The sequence below is a fragment of the Hyperoodon ampullatus genome (assembly GCF_949752795.1).
Source record: "Hyperoodon ampullatus genome assembly, chromosome: 1".
NCBI classification, from domain to species: domain Eukaryota; kingdom Metazoa; phylum Chordata; class Mammalia; order Artiodactyla; family Ziphiidae; genus Hyperoodon; species Hyperoodon ampullatus.
The window spans coordinates 158,301,672-158,319,620 of NC_136914.1; the positions used below are offsets into that span (position 1 = coordinate 158,301,672).

A 17,949-nucleotide genomic window follows, 5' to 3' on the forward strand; every position below is an offset into this window, starting at 1 on the left:
ATCTTCTTCTTGGATCGATCCCTTGATCATTATGTAGTGTCCTTCTTTGTCTCTTTGAATAGTCTTTATTTTAAAGTCTATTTTGTCTGATATGAGAATTGCTACTCCAGCTTTCTTTTGATTTCCATTTGCATGGAATATCTTTTTCCATCCCCTCACTTTCAGTCTGTATGTGTCTCTAGGTCTGAAGTGGGTCTGTTGTAGACAGCATATATATGGGTCTTGTTTTTGTATCCATTCAGCCAGTCTGTGTCTTTTGGTGGGAGCATTTAATCCATTTACATTGAAGGTAATTATCGATATGTATGTTCCTATTCCCATTTTCTTAATTGTTTTGGGTTTGTTATTATAGGTCTTTTCCTTCTGTTGTGTTTCTTGCCTAGAGAAGTTCCTTTAGCATTTGTTGTAAAGCTAGTTTGGTGGTGCTGAACTCTCTTAGCTTTTGCTTGTCTGTAAAGATTTTAATTTCTCCATCAAATCTGAGTGAGATCCTTACTGGGTAGAGTAATCTTGGTTGTAGGTTTTTCTCCTTTATCACTTTAAATATGTCCTGCCAGTCCCCTCTGGCCTGCAGAGTTTCTGCTGAAAGATCAGCTCTTAACCTTATGGGGATTCCCTTGTGTGTTATTTGTTATTTTTCCCTTGCTGCTTTTAATATGTTTTCTTTGTATTTAATTTTTGACAGTTTGATTAATATGTGTCTTGGCGTATTTCTCCTTGGATTTATCATGTATGGGACTCTCTGTACTCCCTGGACTTGATTAACTATTTCCTTTCCCATATTAGGGAAGTTTTCAACTATAATCTCTTCAAATATTTTCTCAGTCCCTTTCTTTTTCTCTTTTTCTTCTGGGACCCCTATAATTCGAATGTTGGTGCATTTAATGTTGTCCCAGAGGTCTCTGAGACTGTCCTCAGTTCTTTTCATTCTTTTTTCTGCTCTGCAGTAGTTATTTCCACTATTTTATCTTCCAAGTCACTTATCCGTTCTTCTGTCTTAGTTATTCTGCTATTGATCCCTTCTAGAGTATTTTTAATTTCATTTATTGTGTTGTTCATCATTGCTTGTTTCATCTTTAGTTCTTCTAGGTCCTTGTTAAATGTTTGTTGCATTTTCTCTATTCTATTTCCAAGATTTTGGATCATCTTTACTATCATTATTCTGATTTCTTTTTCAGGTAGACTGCCTGTTTCCTCTTCATTTGTTAGGTCCAGTGGGTTTTTATCTTGCTCCTTCATCTGCTGTGTGTTTTTCTGTCTTCTCATTTTGTTTATCTTACTGTGTTTGGGGTCTCCTTTTTGCAGGCTGCAGGTTTGTAGTTCCCATTGTTTTTGGTGTCTGTCCCCAGTGGCTAAGGTTGGTTTAGGGGGTTGTGTAGGCTTCCTGGTGGAGGGGACTAGTGCCTGTGTTCTGGTGGATGAGGCTGGATCTTGTCTTTGTGGTGGGCAGGTCCATGTCTGGTGGTGTGTTTTGGGGTGTTTGTGAACTTATTATGATTTTAGGCAGCCTCTCTGCTAATGGGTGTCATTGTGCTCCTGTCTTGCTAGTTGTTTGGCATAGGGTGTCCAGCACTGTAGCTTGCTGGTCGTTGAGTGAAGCTGGGTGTTGGTGTCGAGATGGAGATCTCTGGGAGATTTTTGTCGTTTGATATTACGTGCAGCTGGGAGGTCCATTGTGGACCAGTGTCCTGAAGTTGGCTCTCCCACCTCAGAGGCACAGCACTGATTCCTGGCTGCAGCACTAAGAGCCTTTCATCCACATGGCTCATAATAAAAGGGTGAAAAGGTAGAAAGAAAGAAAGAAAGAGGATAAAAGAAAATAAAGTAAGGTAAAATAAAATAAAGTTTTTAAAATAAAAAAATAATTATTAAGAAAAAAAAATTAAAAAAAAAAAAACGGACGGATAGAACCCTAGGACAAATGGTGAAAGCAAAGCTATACAGACAAAATCTCACACAGAAGCATACATATACACACTCACAAAAAGAGGAAATGGGGAAAAAATAATAAATCTTGCTCTCAAAGTCCACCTCCTCAATTTGGTATGATTCGTTGTCTATTCATGTATTCCACAGATGCAGGCTACATCAAGTTGATTGTGGAGATTTAATCCGTTGCTCCTGAGGCTGCTGGGAGAGATTTCCATTTCTCTTCTTTGTTCGCACAGCTCCCGGGGTTCAGCTTTGGATTTGGACCGGCCTCTGCGTGTAGGTCGCAGGAGGGCGTCTGTTCTTCGCTCAGACAGGACGGGGTTAAAGGAGCAGCCGCTTCGGAGGCTCTGGCTCACTCAGGCCAGGGGGAGGGAGGGGCATGGAGTGCATGGTGAGCCTGCGGCGGCAGAGGCCGGCGTGATGTTGCACCAGGCTGAGGCACGCCGTGCGTTCTCCTGGGGAAGTTGTCTCTGGATCCCGGGACCCTGGCAGTGGCGGGCTGCACAGGCTCCCCGGAAGGGAGGTGTGGAGAGTGACCTGTGCTCGCACACAGGCTCCTTGGTGGCAGCAGCAGCAGCCTTAGCGTGTCATGCCCATCTCTGGGGTCCTCGCTGTTAGCCGCGGCTTGCGCCCGTCTCTGGAGTTCCTTTAAGCAGCGCTCTTAATCCACTGTCCTCCCGCACCAGGGAACAAAGAGGGAAGAAAAAGTCTCTTGCCTCTTAGGCAGCTCCAGACTTTTTCCCGGACTCCCTCCCGGCTAGACGTGGTGCACTAACCCCTTCAGGCTGTGTTCACGTCGCCAGCCCCAGTCCTTTCCCTGCGCTCCTACTGAAGCCCGAGTCTCAGCTCCCAGCCCCGCCCACCCCGGCGGGTGAGCAGACAAGTCTCTCGGGCTGGTGAGTGCTGGTCGGCACCGATCCCCTGTGAGGAAATCTCTCTGCTTTGCCCTCCGCACCCCTGTTGCTGTGCTCTCCTCCGCGGCTCCAAAGCTCCCCCTCTCCGCCACCCGCAGTCTCCGCCCGCGAAGGGGCTTCTAGTGTGTGGAAACCTTTCCTCCTTCACGGCTCCCTCCCACTGGTGCAGGTCCCATCCCTATTCTTTTGTCTCTGTTTTTTCTTTTTTCTTTTGCCCTACCCAGGTACGTGGGGAGTTTCTTGCCTTTTGGGAGGTCTGAGGTCTTCTGCCAGCGTTCAGTAGGTGTTCTGTAGGAGTTGTTCCACGTGTAGATGTATTTCTGATGTATAGTTTATGCTGACTGTTGGTCAGCTTCGGCTCTGCTCCCTTTGTCTTCTTTGCCTTTTCTTCTTTTATTACTCATGCTTTTGGTGTCATAGCTAAGAATCCAGTGCCAAATCTGAAGGTCATGAAAATTTACCTGTATATTTTCTTCTCTAAGTTTCATAGTATTAGCTCTTACACTTAGGTCATTGATCAATTTTGAGTTAAGTTTTGTATGTAGTGTTATATCCAGTTGTCCCAGCATCATTTGTTGAAGAGGCTGTCCTTTCCCCCAGTGAATGGTCTTGGAACCCTGGTCAAAAAACAACTGACCATAAGTATGGTTTTATTTATGAAATCTTAATTTTATTCTATTCGTCCATATGTCTGTCCTTATGCCACTACCACACTGCTTTGATTACTGTAGCTTTGTAGTAAGTTTTGAAAATGGGAACTGTGAATCCTCCAACTTTGTCCTTTTTATTCAAGATTATTTTGCCTATCTGGGGTTCCTTGAAATTCCATGTCAGTTTGAACATTGGTGTTCCAATTTTCTCAAAAAATGTCATTGGAATTTTGAAAGGGATTTTTCTAAATATGTAGATGACTTTTGGTAGTATTAAGATCTTAATAATACTATGTCTTTTAATCCATAAATACAGAATTCTTTCAATTTATTTAGGTCTTCTTACATTGGTAGACAAAAAAATTAATCAACAGTTGATCTAAGAATGAGATGGAAAATTTTATTCAGGCCAACCTGAGGATTATAACCCAGGAGATGGTCTTTCAGAAAGTTTGGAGGACTGTTCTGCCTGTTAGAGGTCAAAGCACAATTATATGTGTTTGAGACAAAGGGTTATATGTCAAATGATGTATTACTGACAGTTTACATCCAGATCTACATGTACAGAACAAGTAGTGGATCATGGGTCATTGTGGCCCCTTACAAGATTAAGAAGGAAGGCTATTTCCTAAGGAGATCTGGTTAATGCAAATGCACACTACATACTAAAGGGAAGGGAGGAGGCCCAAATGGGCAAAGAAAAATTTTATGATTAAACTTTTCTTGTCTTGACATAAAATATGAATTTTATTTCATCACATTATTTCAGCAATGTTTTTAGTTTTCTGTATACAATTCTTTCATCTCTTTGGCTAAATGTATTCTTAGTTATTTTATTCTTTTGTATGTTATCATAAATGAAATTGTTTTAATTTCCTTTTCATATTGCTCATTGCTGGTACAAAGAAAAACTGAGTTTTTGGTGTTAATTTTGTAGCTCGCAACTTTGCTGAATTTGTTTACTAACTCTAGTAGCTTTTCTGTGGATTCATTGGAATTTTCTATATGTAGGATCATGTCATCTGCAAATAAAGATAGTTTTACTTTTTACTTTCCAATATATTTCTACTTCTTGTCTAAGTGCATTAACTAGAACATCCAGTAAAATGTTGAATGATGGATTTTCTTATTTTGAACCACTTTTGCCTTCCTTGCATAAATCCTTGCCTTTCTGGCATAAATCCTGTCATGATATGTAATCTTTTTACTGTCCTATTGGAGTAAGTTTGCTAGTATTTTGTTGAGGATATTTGCACCTATATTCATAAAGGATATTGATCTGTACAGTTGACCCTTGAACAATGCAGGGATTAATGGCACATTAAAACCACCCAGGGAAATTGAAAATCTGTGTATAATTTTATAGTTGGCCCTCTGTATCTGTGGTTCTGTATCCATGGATTCAACCAACCTCAGATAATGTAGTACTATAGTATGTATTTATTGGAAAAATAATGCATGTATAATCAGACACCAACAGTTCAAACCTGAGCTGTTTAAGGGTCAACTGTATTTTCTTTTCTTGTTATATCTTTATCTAGCTTTGGTATCAGTAATGCTGGCCTCATAGAATGAATTAGGAGGTGTCCCTCATCCTCTGTTTCTTCATAGAGTTTGAGAAGAATTGTTGTTAATTCTTCTTTAAATATTGGTAGAATTCACCAGTGAAGACATCTGGGTGGTCCTGGAGTTTTGTTGGGTGGTTTTGATTACTGCTTCATTCTCTTTACTTGTCATAGGCCTGTTGAGATTTTGTCATGTTGAGTTTTTGTTCTTTTTTTTAATTTGTAGAAATTTGTCCTTTTCATCTGGAATATCTCATTTGTTCAGCATATAATTGTTCATTGTTGGCATATAATTGTTCATAGCATTCTCTTATTTTTATTTCTGTAAGGTTAGTAGTAACAACCCCAGTTTCATTTCTGATTTTAATTATTTAGGGGTTATTTGGTTGTTAGTCTAGCTAATGGTTTTAAAACTTTGCTGATCCTTTCAAAGAACCAAATTTTCCTTTCGTTGATTCTGTGTTTTTCTTTTCTCTATTTCATTACCTTCATTCATGTCTATATTATTTTCTTCCTCCTGCTATTTTTGGGCTTAATTTGCATCTTTTTTCTAGTTCCTTAATATCAATTTAGGATACTGATTTGAGATCTTCTTTTTCACTATGTACTGGTGTTTACTGCAGTCCCTGAGCACTGCCTTTGCTGCATCCCATGTTCATGAAATGAAAGACTTAATATTGTTAAGATGGCAGTAATCTCCAAACTCTTCTATTTGCTGGTCTCATAGAATGAGTTGGAAAGTGTATCCTCCTCCATATAGTTAAAGAGTTGATGAAGACTTGGTACTAATTCTTAAATAGTCAGTTTACTTCATTGCTTCATTGAAGCTCTTTGGGAATTGGCTTTCTGTTGTGGAAAGTTTTTGATTATTAGCTCAATCTATTTACTTGCAATTGGTCTCTTCAGGTTTCTATTCTTCTTGATGCAGTTTCAATAGTTTGTGTCTAAGATTCTGTCCATGTCATCTAGGTTATCTTATTTTGCTGCAATAAAGTTGTTCATAGTGTTCCCTTAAAATCCTTTGTATTTCTGTAAGGTCAGTGATGATGTCCCCTCTTTTATTCCTGATTTTGTTCATTTAAGTCTTTTTTTCTGTTTTTTGGTCTAGCTAAATGTTCATAAATTTTGTTCATCTTTTCAAAGAACCAACTTTTAGTTTCATTGATTTTCTATATTGTTTTTGTTATTTCATTTTTCTTTTTGCTCTAATCTTTATTTCCTTCCTTCTGCTGTGATTTAATTTTTTCTTTGTTTTATAAGGTTGAAGTTTAGATTATTGATTTGAGATTTTTTAAATATAGGCATTTATAAATTTATAGGCATTTATAAACAAAGCTTTAGCTTATCCCATAAGTTTGGGTATGTTTGTTTTCATTTTTATTAACCTCAAAATATTTCTTAATTTCCCTGTGATTTCTTCTTTCAGCCATTGGTTAGAAGCACGTTATTTAATTTCCACATATTTGTAAATTTCTCAAATTTCCCTTTGTTACTGATTTCTAATTTCATCCACTGTGGTGGAAGGACTTATTTTATATAATTTCAATTCTTTTAAATTTGAGGTAGTGTCTTATGGCCTAATTTATGTCTGTCAACATCTCTATGCACTTGAGAAAAATGTATATTCTTGTGTTCAGTGGCGTGTTCTACAGATGTTAGGTCTGGTTGGCTTATAGAATTTTTCAACTCTTCTGTTTTCTTGTTGATCTCGAGTCTAGTTGTTTATCCTTACTGAAGCTTTATCCTTCCCTCAAATTAGATAATCTTAACTGACGTATCTTCAAGTTGACTGATTCTTTCTCCTACCAGCTCAAGTCTGCTGTTGAATACCTTGGTCAGTTTTTCATTTTAGTGATTGTACTATTATAACCGTAGTTTCTGCTCTTTTAAAATAATATTTGTGTACTTACTGATATTCTCTATTTGTTTAAGCCCAAACATTTTTTGAAGGAAAAAATTCACTGGAACTTAGTGAATATTTGTGAATGTAGATCTTGCAACCAGGGACCTTTATGCCTTCCAGCAATGAATGTTAACAGAGATGAAGGCCCCAGGCTCCTCAGTGTATTATCACTAAGGATCTGTAATCCAAATTTGGCCCCAACACCAGCAGCATGGGCATCACCCAGGAGCTGGTTAGAAATGCAGAATCTCAAGTCCCACTACAGATCCACTGAATAATAAGCTGCATTTTAACAAGATCTCCAGGTGATTCCCATACATATGCACATTAGAGTTTGAAAGACAATGGGCCAAACGTCCTGGAACCCACCACACTTTCAGAGCCTTCAAAGTATGCCAGTTTTCAGAATAGCAATTTTGCATTTATCTATATAACTTTGATACATGTCCATCTTCCTCTCTAGATTGAAACTCCACAAAGGGGAGTCTGCTTACTGTTGTAGCCCAGAGCCAGGCACACAGTAAGTGCTGTAAAATCTGTCAAGTAAATCGATGAACTGGACTCTGGGATCTCATACTTATCTGCTTCCTCCCACCTCAGTTTCAGAAGAGGTTTAACTTCTTAACATATTTGGAAAACCTCAGCTTTCTCAGATCTCCCGGGGATGATTAGGAAGGACCTCTGAGATAAGGAAACAACTCTGAGATAAGGAAGCTGCAGTTTTTCTTTACCTTTTGCTTAAAGTATGTATTTACCCAAAACTTGAGTTTCCTTGCCACTAAGGGTTCTCTGAGTATTGGAAAGAAAGACGCCATTAAGCATATTATTATAATTCTGTAGGACTAATTTTTGATCTTGAATGATTTCATTAATTTTGTTTCCTTATAATTATTTTTCTCCATCAGGAAAGGTTATTGGAATGTGAGTAAAATGTCATAAATTAACAAAATCAACACTAGTAAAAGACTTCATTTATAATTCATATATATTTATATCTTTACTTATCCTGCCTTTATATAAAAGGATCTGAGGCAAATGTTTACAACTAAATGAGATATGAGAAAACATAACTAAAGCAATACTATAGATGGCTTTTGTGAAAAATCAAATCACCTCAATAATTCTTCCAGTTTAAAAAAAAACAAGAAAGAGACAAGTGGTATTACTGTTTTTATTTATAAAGAATTATTATTTTTATTTGGCTGTTTGGAAAACCACTAACATTTTTCACTTTAGAAAACATTAAATAATAAACAAGATGTTATACAGTACTTTGGATAACTTCTTCCATCAGTGTAGTGCAATGCATTATTGGCACCTAAAAGTGAAACTTTCTATTATTTTCCCCTTTCATCTCCAGTTGTGCAGTTATATGACCAAAAAGGAAATGAATCATTAAAAAATGGATCTAAAGCCATGTTTTCTGGCCCCTACTCAAAGGCTTACTGATTTATATCCCCCTCTGGCCTTGCATCCACCAAGTTAAATGATGAAAGACCTATTGTTGTCTATTGTACCTACTGTTCCCAAAACAATACCATTTTGTGGGACTTGGGAGATTCCCATTGATAAGAGAAACTTTTACCATTAGGAGAAGGAAAGGTCCTGGCAGTGGTGCTGGGCATGGCACTCTCTTTTTCAGTAGCCAAATTAAGCTGTCACACATGTTCCAGAGAGAATGCACCAGATAAAAATCTCTCTAAACTGTATTCTTTGTTATGGTCTTTTAAAAATTCTGAACTATTATCCATTAAGCAAGTGAAAGGGTTATACCTCTACCAAGAAAAGAAATATATACAACAACATTAGGACATTACTTAGATACTAAAATATCTGCCCATCATACTCTTTTGGAACAAACAAAATTTTAATTTTTTTGTTTTTTAAATACTGCTAGGTTTGCCATAAAGGAATAGACATTTTCATGACCTCAGCATTTGGTGGCTTTTCCCCTTTTGATTCCTCGCTATTAGGCGGTCAAGAGGGAAGTACCTAAATGAGACCTTAGCCCTGGTCCAAGTTACTTAGTTCTGGAGACTTACATTACATAGTAATAGGATGAAAACATCTTTGGGGAGATTCTGTAATGTTACTCTACCTTGAGGTAAGAATGTCTTTAACCATCTTAAATATAAAAAAAAGTTATCAAATTTTTTAAAAGACTCAAAAAAAAATTCACATTTTTTCTTTTAGACAAAGGATTCTAACTTAATAACCGTCCCTGCCAGGAAATGCTCCCTCACACTCCAGTCTAAACCTGTTTTCTCTTGTTCTATTCTCAGTGCATATGGAGAACAGCTGGTCACCATCCTCTCTGTACCAGCCCTTCATATACTTGAAAACCAGCAGTGGTTTGCCCCTCAGTCTTCTCTTCTCCATGCTGAATAATCCCAGTTCCTTTAACTTTTCATCATAGATCTTTTTTTCCAACCCTTTAATCATCTTTGTGATTCCTGGCAAAAACAGCAGAAAATAGTTTGATCACTTAATCGGAAATAAAGAAAAGTCTCAGGAATAATTGCCTATTAAAAGTTATGTATTTTGTTTAAATCTAAAGGTAAACTTTGCAGGGAGGAAATATAGTTAGGGGTTTATAGATCTTAGAATTCCAATCTTGTCCTGTTGATTTAGTGTGTGTGTGAATCCCATTCCAACACATCCGATGCCTCAAAGCATGAGACTCTCTTCCCAACCCTTCCTGACACAACAGCACATAAGTTGTGATCTAGACCTGCCTAAATTTACACTCATTGAAAAGTCAGTATGAAAATCTATTTCAACGGAGCTTCCCCCATGCTTCCCCACACCCAGCTTCCACAAACAGAAGCTTTTCTCTGAAACAACCAGAACTTTCATAAAGCTTCTTACATATTACCAGAAAGAACCACGTTATTATGGTAAAGGCTGTTGGTTTTAAAGTGTAACCTGAAACAGTGAGGGTTTTACATGTTAACTACAGTTTCCTGTCTCTTACTTTGTAGTGATCAAACTCAAGGCCGTTTAAAAATTTATCTCCCTACAACCACAGACACCTCTTCCAATTTTCTCTTGCTGCCAATATAAGGTCATGGAACTGGATGCCATTCCACCATGTATTTTTTTTTAACTCAAGAGATCATAAGCTGCCTTTCCCTTGCAACTAGAGTCTGTAAATATTAGGAACACATAACTACTTAATACCAATAACACATTTACACAAAACACAGTACTACTAATGAGGGATTGCGTGCCCACTCTACATAATTGTCTTTAAAAGAAAAATACAGATAACAAGAATAAATGCATCTTGATATGCTACATACCCTTCTTTTATAAAGTGAATGGCAGTAAAAGTCAGAGTTCAGGTCAGACCAGAACTACCAAGTGGAGAGGAGAAACCAATTTCACAAGCACATTGTACAACGCATCTTAGGGGAAGTCAATACTACTCGTGGTACAACACTGAACAGATAACAGAATGGTCATTTGCACAGATTTCTTTTGAAAACTTCTCCTCTAATTTGCTACAAGGAACACCTTGTAACCAGGATGAAGGACGGTATAGGTCACACACACTGAAGGCCTTCTTACGAGACATAGGATGAAAGGTAACACCCAAAGATGGCTTTGGACACATCTACAGATGCCCCCCTGTATTTCAAGGAAGGTGTCACTGTTCACTGGGATTGCACAAAAGCAGGCCAGCAAGATGTGGGTCACCAACCAGACTTTCTCCTGACCCACTCTTCTCCTAGGCCTGATAAGAGGGAGGAGAGGACAGGAGGTGAAGATTGGAAAAAGAAGAGGGAGCAACACGGGGGTTCATTGCTAGTTCTGGAGTTGCTCATGTTCTTCAGAGCAGTGGCCTTTTTTCAAGCTCACATCATCCAATCCAATCTCCCCAGTGTGACCACGCCTTTTTTCACCTTTGAAGATGACCTAGGGAGAGAACGTACACACTGGTCAAGCCTCCTCTGCCCCTTTCCAATGCCTGCTCGTTTAGCAAAATCAAGACAAACTTTCCCCAGAACTAAATAGTAAACTTACTTAACAGAAGGAAAGACTAGAACAGAGTTGCCAGTGTCTCTGAGGCTTGCCTTCTGGTAGAAACTTAAGTCGTCAGTAAATCGTTAACCAGACCCCATTGCCCAGAATCAGTTACTCTTTAAAAAGTCATTCTAAACAATGGACTACTTCCATTTAGGAATGATTATGAAGTGGACAATTTTGTCAAAGATTACCAAAGTCAGAAGTAAAGAGTGTGATGGAATATAAAGGTGTAGAAATTAGGAGCCGAAGATCTGAAAGATCATAATCATGCAGCTTATCTTAGATGTTTTCTAGTTTCTCCTCTGGGTTAATTTAATATAGTTTTGTTGCCTAAAATGGAATAGAATCAAACACCCTAATGCAATCACAGTGTTGTTTCACTTATGTAAAGACCAAAATCTTTCCTGTACTTTATCTAACAGAAACCTATGTTAGGATGTGAAACAACTTATTTTTATATTTCCAAACAATGTAAATATTAAGAAAAATTTTAAGAAAGAGAAACAGAGTAAAACAAAATCCAAGACTCTGATACAAGCTGTGTTCATGGAGTCTATTCTTTCTTTTAAAAAGTTTCTAGACACTATACTTACAGATATAGAGTCAGAATTTCCTAATAACTGTTTCCTTAGGATCAACATAAAGAAGACACTTTTTCCAAATACATTCACTATTTCAGTGGGGTGTTATAGATCATTTTATTGCTTGTACCTATGACTTGTACTTAGGATAAAATTTATATATTCAATCAAAGCTTTTCCCACCACCTGTCCTGAATAGGATAATACTTTCCAAGCATATTGTTCTGGTTCCCATCCAAGGCTGCTTAACTATGATCTCTGAGGCAAAGGGAAAACAAAGACTTTAAAGAAACATTTCCCCGCCCCCCCCAAAAAAAATCACTTTACAGTAACTCATGGTGGTCAAAGTTTGAAGTACAAGGAGCTTAAGGAAAAGGAAAAGCAGGTACCCTGCCGCCACCCTTTGAAGTTTCTGTTAACTTTTTTTTTCACTTTTTCAACTCCTACAATTTTTTTTTTCATTAAAAATAGGGGCTATTCACCAGGGTGGGGAGAGTGACGTGGTCAGAGGTTGCCACGAAGAATGTGTACGAAGGGGCAGAGGGGGTATAGAAGGAGGCAACGCACGGGGTCACCACGCCCGGCCAAGGCACAAGCCTTGCGCCTGAATTCAGGAAGAGACGGAGGCGTCCACCGCAGACCCCAGAGTTCTCCTCTGAAAGGAAACCCTCCCCGGTTCTGCCTCCCCGGCGGGTCTACTTACGCTCTTGACGTCAGCCCCTCGCAGGGTGATGCGCGTTTGCCTCCAGCTGTGGCCACCATTTCTTCCCCACAGGGCTGCTCCGTGCGCACCGTGTTTTCTCACAAACACCTGGAGCGTGCCGGAGTGCAGCCCCGTCACCTTGTGCCTGAACGACAGGCACAGGTCCCCTGAGTGCAGGAGGTGGCCGAGGGGGAGCAGCAAGCGAGCAGCCTTTCCCGCCGGGCCTTTGGCTGCCGAGACTGTCAGATACTGTCCACCTGCAGGGGAAAAGCAGGGCCGTGTATGCGCGCGCCCAGGTCCCTGCTGGCGTGACGGCGGGGACGGGCATTTTGCTCCTCTTGTTTGAGTGAACTTCAGACGGTGCCAGTCATCAGTAAAGAATTCCAGGTTTTTGACGGAGAAAAACAGGACTTAGGTCCATGGCTGTCTTAAATTCTATGGTTTTGTATTTACAGAAAACACTTCGCTCCTGAGAAGTCCAGATTATGCCAGGGACAGGCAATAATTAGTCACCCTAACACTATAAATATTTCCAGTTAAATATGATCAGACATACACACATTCACCACCTCTTGATCTTCTTGCACCTAGAATTATACTGTCATGCTGGCTGGCTGGTATGGTGGTGAAGTTACCAGGGAGAATTTTCTAGGTGGATTTTCTGTCTCCTGGCAGTAAAGCAGATGGTGATTTAAAGGGGCACTAGATCTGTTTATTCTCTCTTCTCCCCTCTTAAAAAAAAAAAAAATCTCTAAAGCATGGGTCCCCAACCCCCGGGCCACAGACCAGTACCGGTCCGTGGCCTGTTAGGAACCGGGCCGCACAGCAGGAGGCGAGCGGTGGGCAAGCAAGCGAAGCTTCATCTGTATTTACAGCCGCTCCCCATCGCTCGCATTACCACCTGAGCTCTGCCTCCTGGTGAGTTGTATAATTATTTCATTATATATTACAAAGTAATAATAATAGAAATAAAGGGCACAATAAACGTAATGCGCTTGAATCATCCCCAAAGCATCCCTCCTTCCCCAGTCCGTGGAAAAACTGTCTTCCAAGAAACCGGTTCCTGGTGCCAAAAAGGTTGGGGACCAATGCTTTAAAGGGAGAAGGATGCTTTAAAAACGAGTTTGCTGTGCTTCTCATACCTGACCTCAAGAAGATGCAGAAGTGTTCTGGAAACCTGCCACATCTTCCTGGAGCATCAGTAATATTTGGAGGAAAGCAGTTTAAAAGATTTTTTATATAAATACAAATCCATAACAATATAATTAATATAGAAATTTTCCATTACACATGCATGAACACAAAATGTTAGTAAAATCTTTCCCTTTGGAAAAGTCACTTTGATGATGTCCTTGGATCCCTAGGGCTCCAGAGTTTGCTTCCCTCTATTGTTAGAGGAATTGCAGTTAAGGGGGAAAAAAAAGTTTGAGCAGCAGTGACGTGGGGGACGGTGCTTCTCAAGAGATGGAAAGTTGCAAGTAGTAGTTTGAAACTCAGTATAAGTACAAGTGACATTCCCCTCAGGCTGTTTTACTGCAGCTACCTGAAAAACACACTAGTCTCAACACCGACTTATCCATAGGAAAAATGTAGTTGGAATGCTGAACACCTGTAACTGTTTTGGTAGAAACACCACTTAACTTTCATTGAAAAGCATTCCTTATGCTTAATCTGTACAAGACATGACAAGGTTTGGGATGTCCTATTCTTCAAGTGACTTCTCCTCTACGAAGTCTTCTCTGAGCCTTTAAAGGCCCAATATGTGAGTTGTGTGTACTTGTGAGGGCCAGGTTCTGTACGAGGGCTCTCCGGGGAGCATCTTATTTAACCTTGCTAACAAGCCCTTGAAGTGAACACTTATTAGCTTCTGCATCTGCAAAACAAGCCTAAGGCTTTGAGAGGTGAAGTCACCCAAGGTGTCACCCAGCCAGTAGGCAGCAGAGTAACAGTTTGAGTTCAGAACTGCCTGAACCCCTATTCACAGCAATCACTGGTTTACACGTTTCTCTCCCGCAGTCAAAGAGGGTCTCTTACAGTCAAAGAGACTGTGAACTCTTTGATGTCAGAGCCAACCTCTCTCCAAACCCCATTACACTCCTAGCGTATGGTAGGAGTTTAATGCCATTTGTTGAATAAATGATGTTCCAAGAATACAGCAAAAACCAACAGAAATAGATCCTTGAGTCAGGCACTTGACTCACCAAAAACAAACACAGTTTTTTTGTACTCCTTCCACCCCCGTCTTCGCCAAATTAATCCAAACAATATTTTGAGCCAAAATATTTAGATGGATTTAGAATGTCTCCCCGTTAGTCAGCTTTTTGAATCATCACAGGTATTTTGGTTAAGACTAAGATATAAGGTTATTACAGTTAACCTGCAAGTTTTAAGAAAACAAGGATTATCTTAAATCCCTGTGGAATGTATACTAATATCACTATGCCAGATGCTGCCTGCAGCAAGACAACTTAACAAAAACCAAGACATCCTAATAAAAGAGTCAAATAATCATTTTATATAGATATTTAAAACTCTATAAATGAGGTTACTATTGCTCTTCCCCTGTAGGGCTACTCTGTGGCCACTAGGATTTTTTTTCTTTTTACCATGAAGAATCTTTCCCTTTTTAATAAATGGAAGTATTACAAAGTTGGAACAATAGCTAAGGGAAAAATTGATCTAGCACTCCAAATTACCTATTAAATAAAAATTTCACTTCTGATTCCAAAATACTGGTTTAAGTAAAAAATTACATTAAATATTTTCATGGATTCAGTTTAAAGCATCACAATATCTAAAGTTGTTTTTTGGTAAATAATAGATGCTGTAACACTTGCCAGATATATAGGTGATAAAATTTTAATTTCAAACATAAATGAAATGATATCTGGACAGGGTTACTAACTGCAGCATTGTCTGAACTACCAAAAGGCTGGAAACAACTGAAACGTCCCTCAATGGATGTCTGGTTAAATACGTTTAAGAAGTGATGGAGTAACCGCCATTCATTCGTATGCACTGATACAAAACAATCTTCGACAACAATGGCTAATACTATTTTAATGGTAACTCTAGGACAGGGACTGCTTTAAATGCTTTACATACGTTTACTAGACACTACTGATGACCCCATTTAAGTAACTTGCTCAAGATCAAAGCTCGTAAGTGGTGATGGTGGGTTTCAGCCCAGGCATTCTGGCTTCAAAGTCTACTCACGTTTTTTTTTTTTTTATTATTCCTTTGGAGTAAAATTGCTATACAATGTTGTGTTAGTTTCTGCTGTACAGTGTAGTGATTCAGCTATATGTCTACCTATATCCCCTCCCTCTTGGACCTCCCTCCCACAGCCCCATCCCACCCATTAGGTCGTCACAGAGCACTGAGCTGAGCTCCCTGTGTTATATAGCAGGTCCACACTCAGGTTAACTCTTAATATTGTTAAGTGGAAGAAGCAAGGTACAGAAGAGAGGGCTGTTGTGAGGAAAAATAGCTCTCTGGAAAGGTAACCAAGAAACTGGTTGCATCTGGGGAGGATGACTGGGGGCCAGGGTTGGGAGGGAGCTTTTATTTTCACTGTTGATTTATTTTTCCGTTTTCATGTATTTCAAAATAATGTTTCTTAATGCTGCAATAGACATAGTTGTACGTACACGCTGGTGTATTTTATATTTAAACAAATTCCTTGTAGCTACCAGTAGCAGACAGAGTGCTGAGTCGGTTGAGATTAGGGTTCCAGGAAAAGGGCCCCAAGTTTAGCCTTGACACTACAGGAGAAGGGTGTGTGTTCAGGGCCACAGCTGTAAGTTTGTAGTACATTATCACATCTGCCAGGAGCACAATTTTCCATTCCCTAGAGGATGGATTAATTTCACTATCTCGCAATTAAGTTTAAGACTGAATGTGATAACAAAACCTAATGAGCACCAGGAAGGTGTCTAGCAAATGCACTTACTTTGCAGCTGTTTCTCAAAGTTATAAGTTTGTTTAAGGGAGGAATTTTTAGAGACATCAGCATATAAGAATATTTGCAAATCTGGATCTTGGATAAGAAATGCACAACATAAAAATCATGTGGAAATCCAAACATATGTTCCTTTACAAATGGTATAATCTAGATAGAAACAAGCAAACTATTAGTTTGGTAGTTAGAATGATACACAAAAATAATTGATTATATTGCTTATAGTCTTCTCTGGCCTTAGCATGTGATACATACATAACCCCACCTGAACTGCCTAAAAGAAAAATAGGCACGGAAAGTAAGCTTCATTAGCATTCTTCATCTGAATATGTCAGAATCTGTATATGGTTAGAACTCCCTGACACATTCTAAAAAGCCCACCTACGATTCCGCCCTGACATAAGCTATGCCCTCCTACCTTTTCTAACTAAATCTCTGCCATCTTTGGTCTTCCCATCCATTCTCCAAGCTAGAACCCTGCTCACTGAGCTCCTGAGATTACCTGGGACATTCCATTCTGAGTCAGAGGCTCCCAGAGCCGGTATAAGAGGCTTTCTAATCCACCCTTTGTCTAATTCTCAAAACAACATCTTGTCATATGTCACCCAGTCAAACATCTCCACCAACAGAGAGCTCCCTGCTTCCATGGCCGCCTGATTTCTCTTTAGACAGCTCTGACTATGGTAAAGTTCTGAGAGTGAGCAAAAATCGATCCCCCTGTAGTTTTCACCTACTGATCCGACTTCTTATCCCCCTGTGATCACGGAACAACTGAGATAGATGTTGTCGGTCTTGTATTTGAAAATCTGCCCTGCTCCATTATTTCTTCTCCAGGCTAAACATTCTGGGTTCCTCACCTGTTTTTCTACAGGCTCTGAGACACCTCTCCATCCAGGTCATTCTCTTTTGAGTGACCTACAATTACCTCTATACTTCTCAGACTGGTAAGAACCTACCAAAGTGTATTTTCCGTGCTGGAAAAAATACGTATTTCTATGGAGATGACCCAGCTTTTGGGCAGCAATGATACAGGGTTCACTCATATTGATTTATTACCCACAAAAAGTCTAAAAGTCTTTCACACTTTCTGCTAAGTCACATCTTCCCCCTCCTACAGCTGTGTAGGTGGTTTCTCGACCATGAGCTACACCATGTATTCATCCCCAGTAGATTTCACCCTCTTAAGTGTGACCCATTGATCTAATCTTTGGATGCTGTTTGTGTCAGCACACACAGTAGCTTTCTCCTCTGGCTTTACGTTATCCACAGATTGGTTAGTATGCCTACAATATCCAGTTCATCCAAGTTGTTGGTAAAAACCTGGAGCAACCCCAGAAGAGCATCCTTCAGGGGCCAGAGCCAATCACCAGGAGCTATCCAATCACCCAAGCAGCCACCACTTCCTTTCAACTTGTTCTGTATTATCACAGCCAAAGGACCATTTCAAACCTTTTTTTTTTTTTTGTCTACCACTCTGTCAATTCTCTTCTCATTTTTCTATTGGAGGGAGGGCAAGTGGATTTGGGGTCACAACAAATTTAAACATTTACATATTTGACGAATAATAGAAACTGTTGAAAAGTACTAACTTGATTCTAAAAGATAGTATTTAAGTTCTAAAGGTCAAACATTTTACACAGACTGTATGCAGAGAAGTGCAATGAATTCTTCTGACTTTAGCATGAATTATTCTCCCCAGTGTATACCTTAC

General features: G+C 39.4%; 1 protein-coding gene across 1 annotated transcript in view; it reads right to left on the bottom strand.

Moving 5' to 3' along the window:
• Positions 1-10,771: 10,771 nt before the first annotated feature.
• NPNT (nephronectin) overlaps positions 10,772-17,949 on the bottom strand; it is a gene marked incomplete at its 3' end in the record, with an annotated part of 74,763 nt that continues 67,585 nt past the window's right edge. Inside the window, exons 13-14 of the mRNA XM_079707566.1 lie at positions 12,278-12,534; positions 10,772-10,882 (exon numbers count right to left, since the gene is read on the bottom strand). Of these exons, the coding sequence (XP_079563692.1) occupies positions 10,772-10,882; positions 12,278-12,534 (368 nt within the window). The remainder of the gene's footprint in view (positions 10,883-12,277; positions 12,535-17,949) is intronic.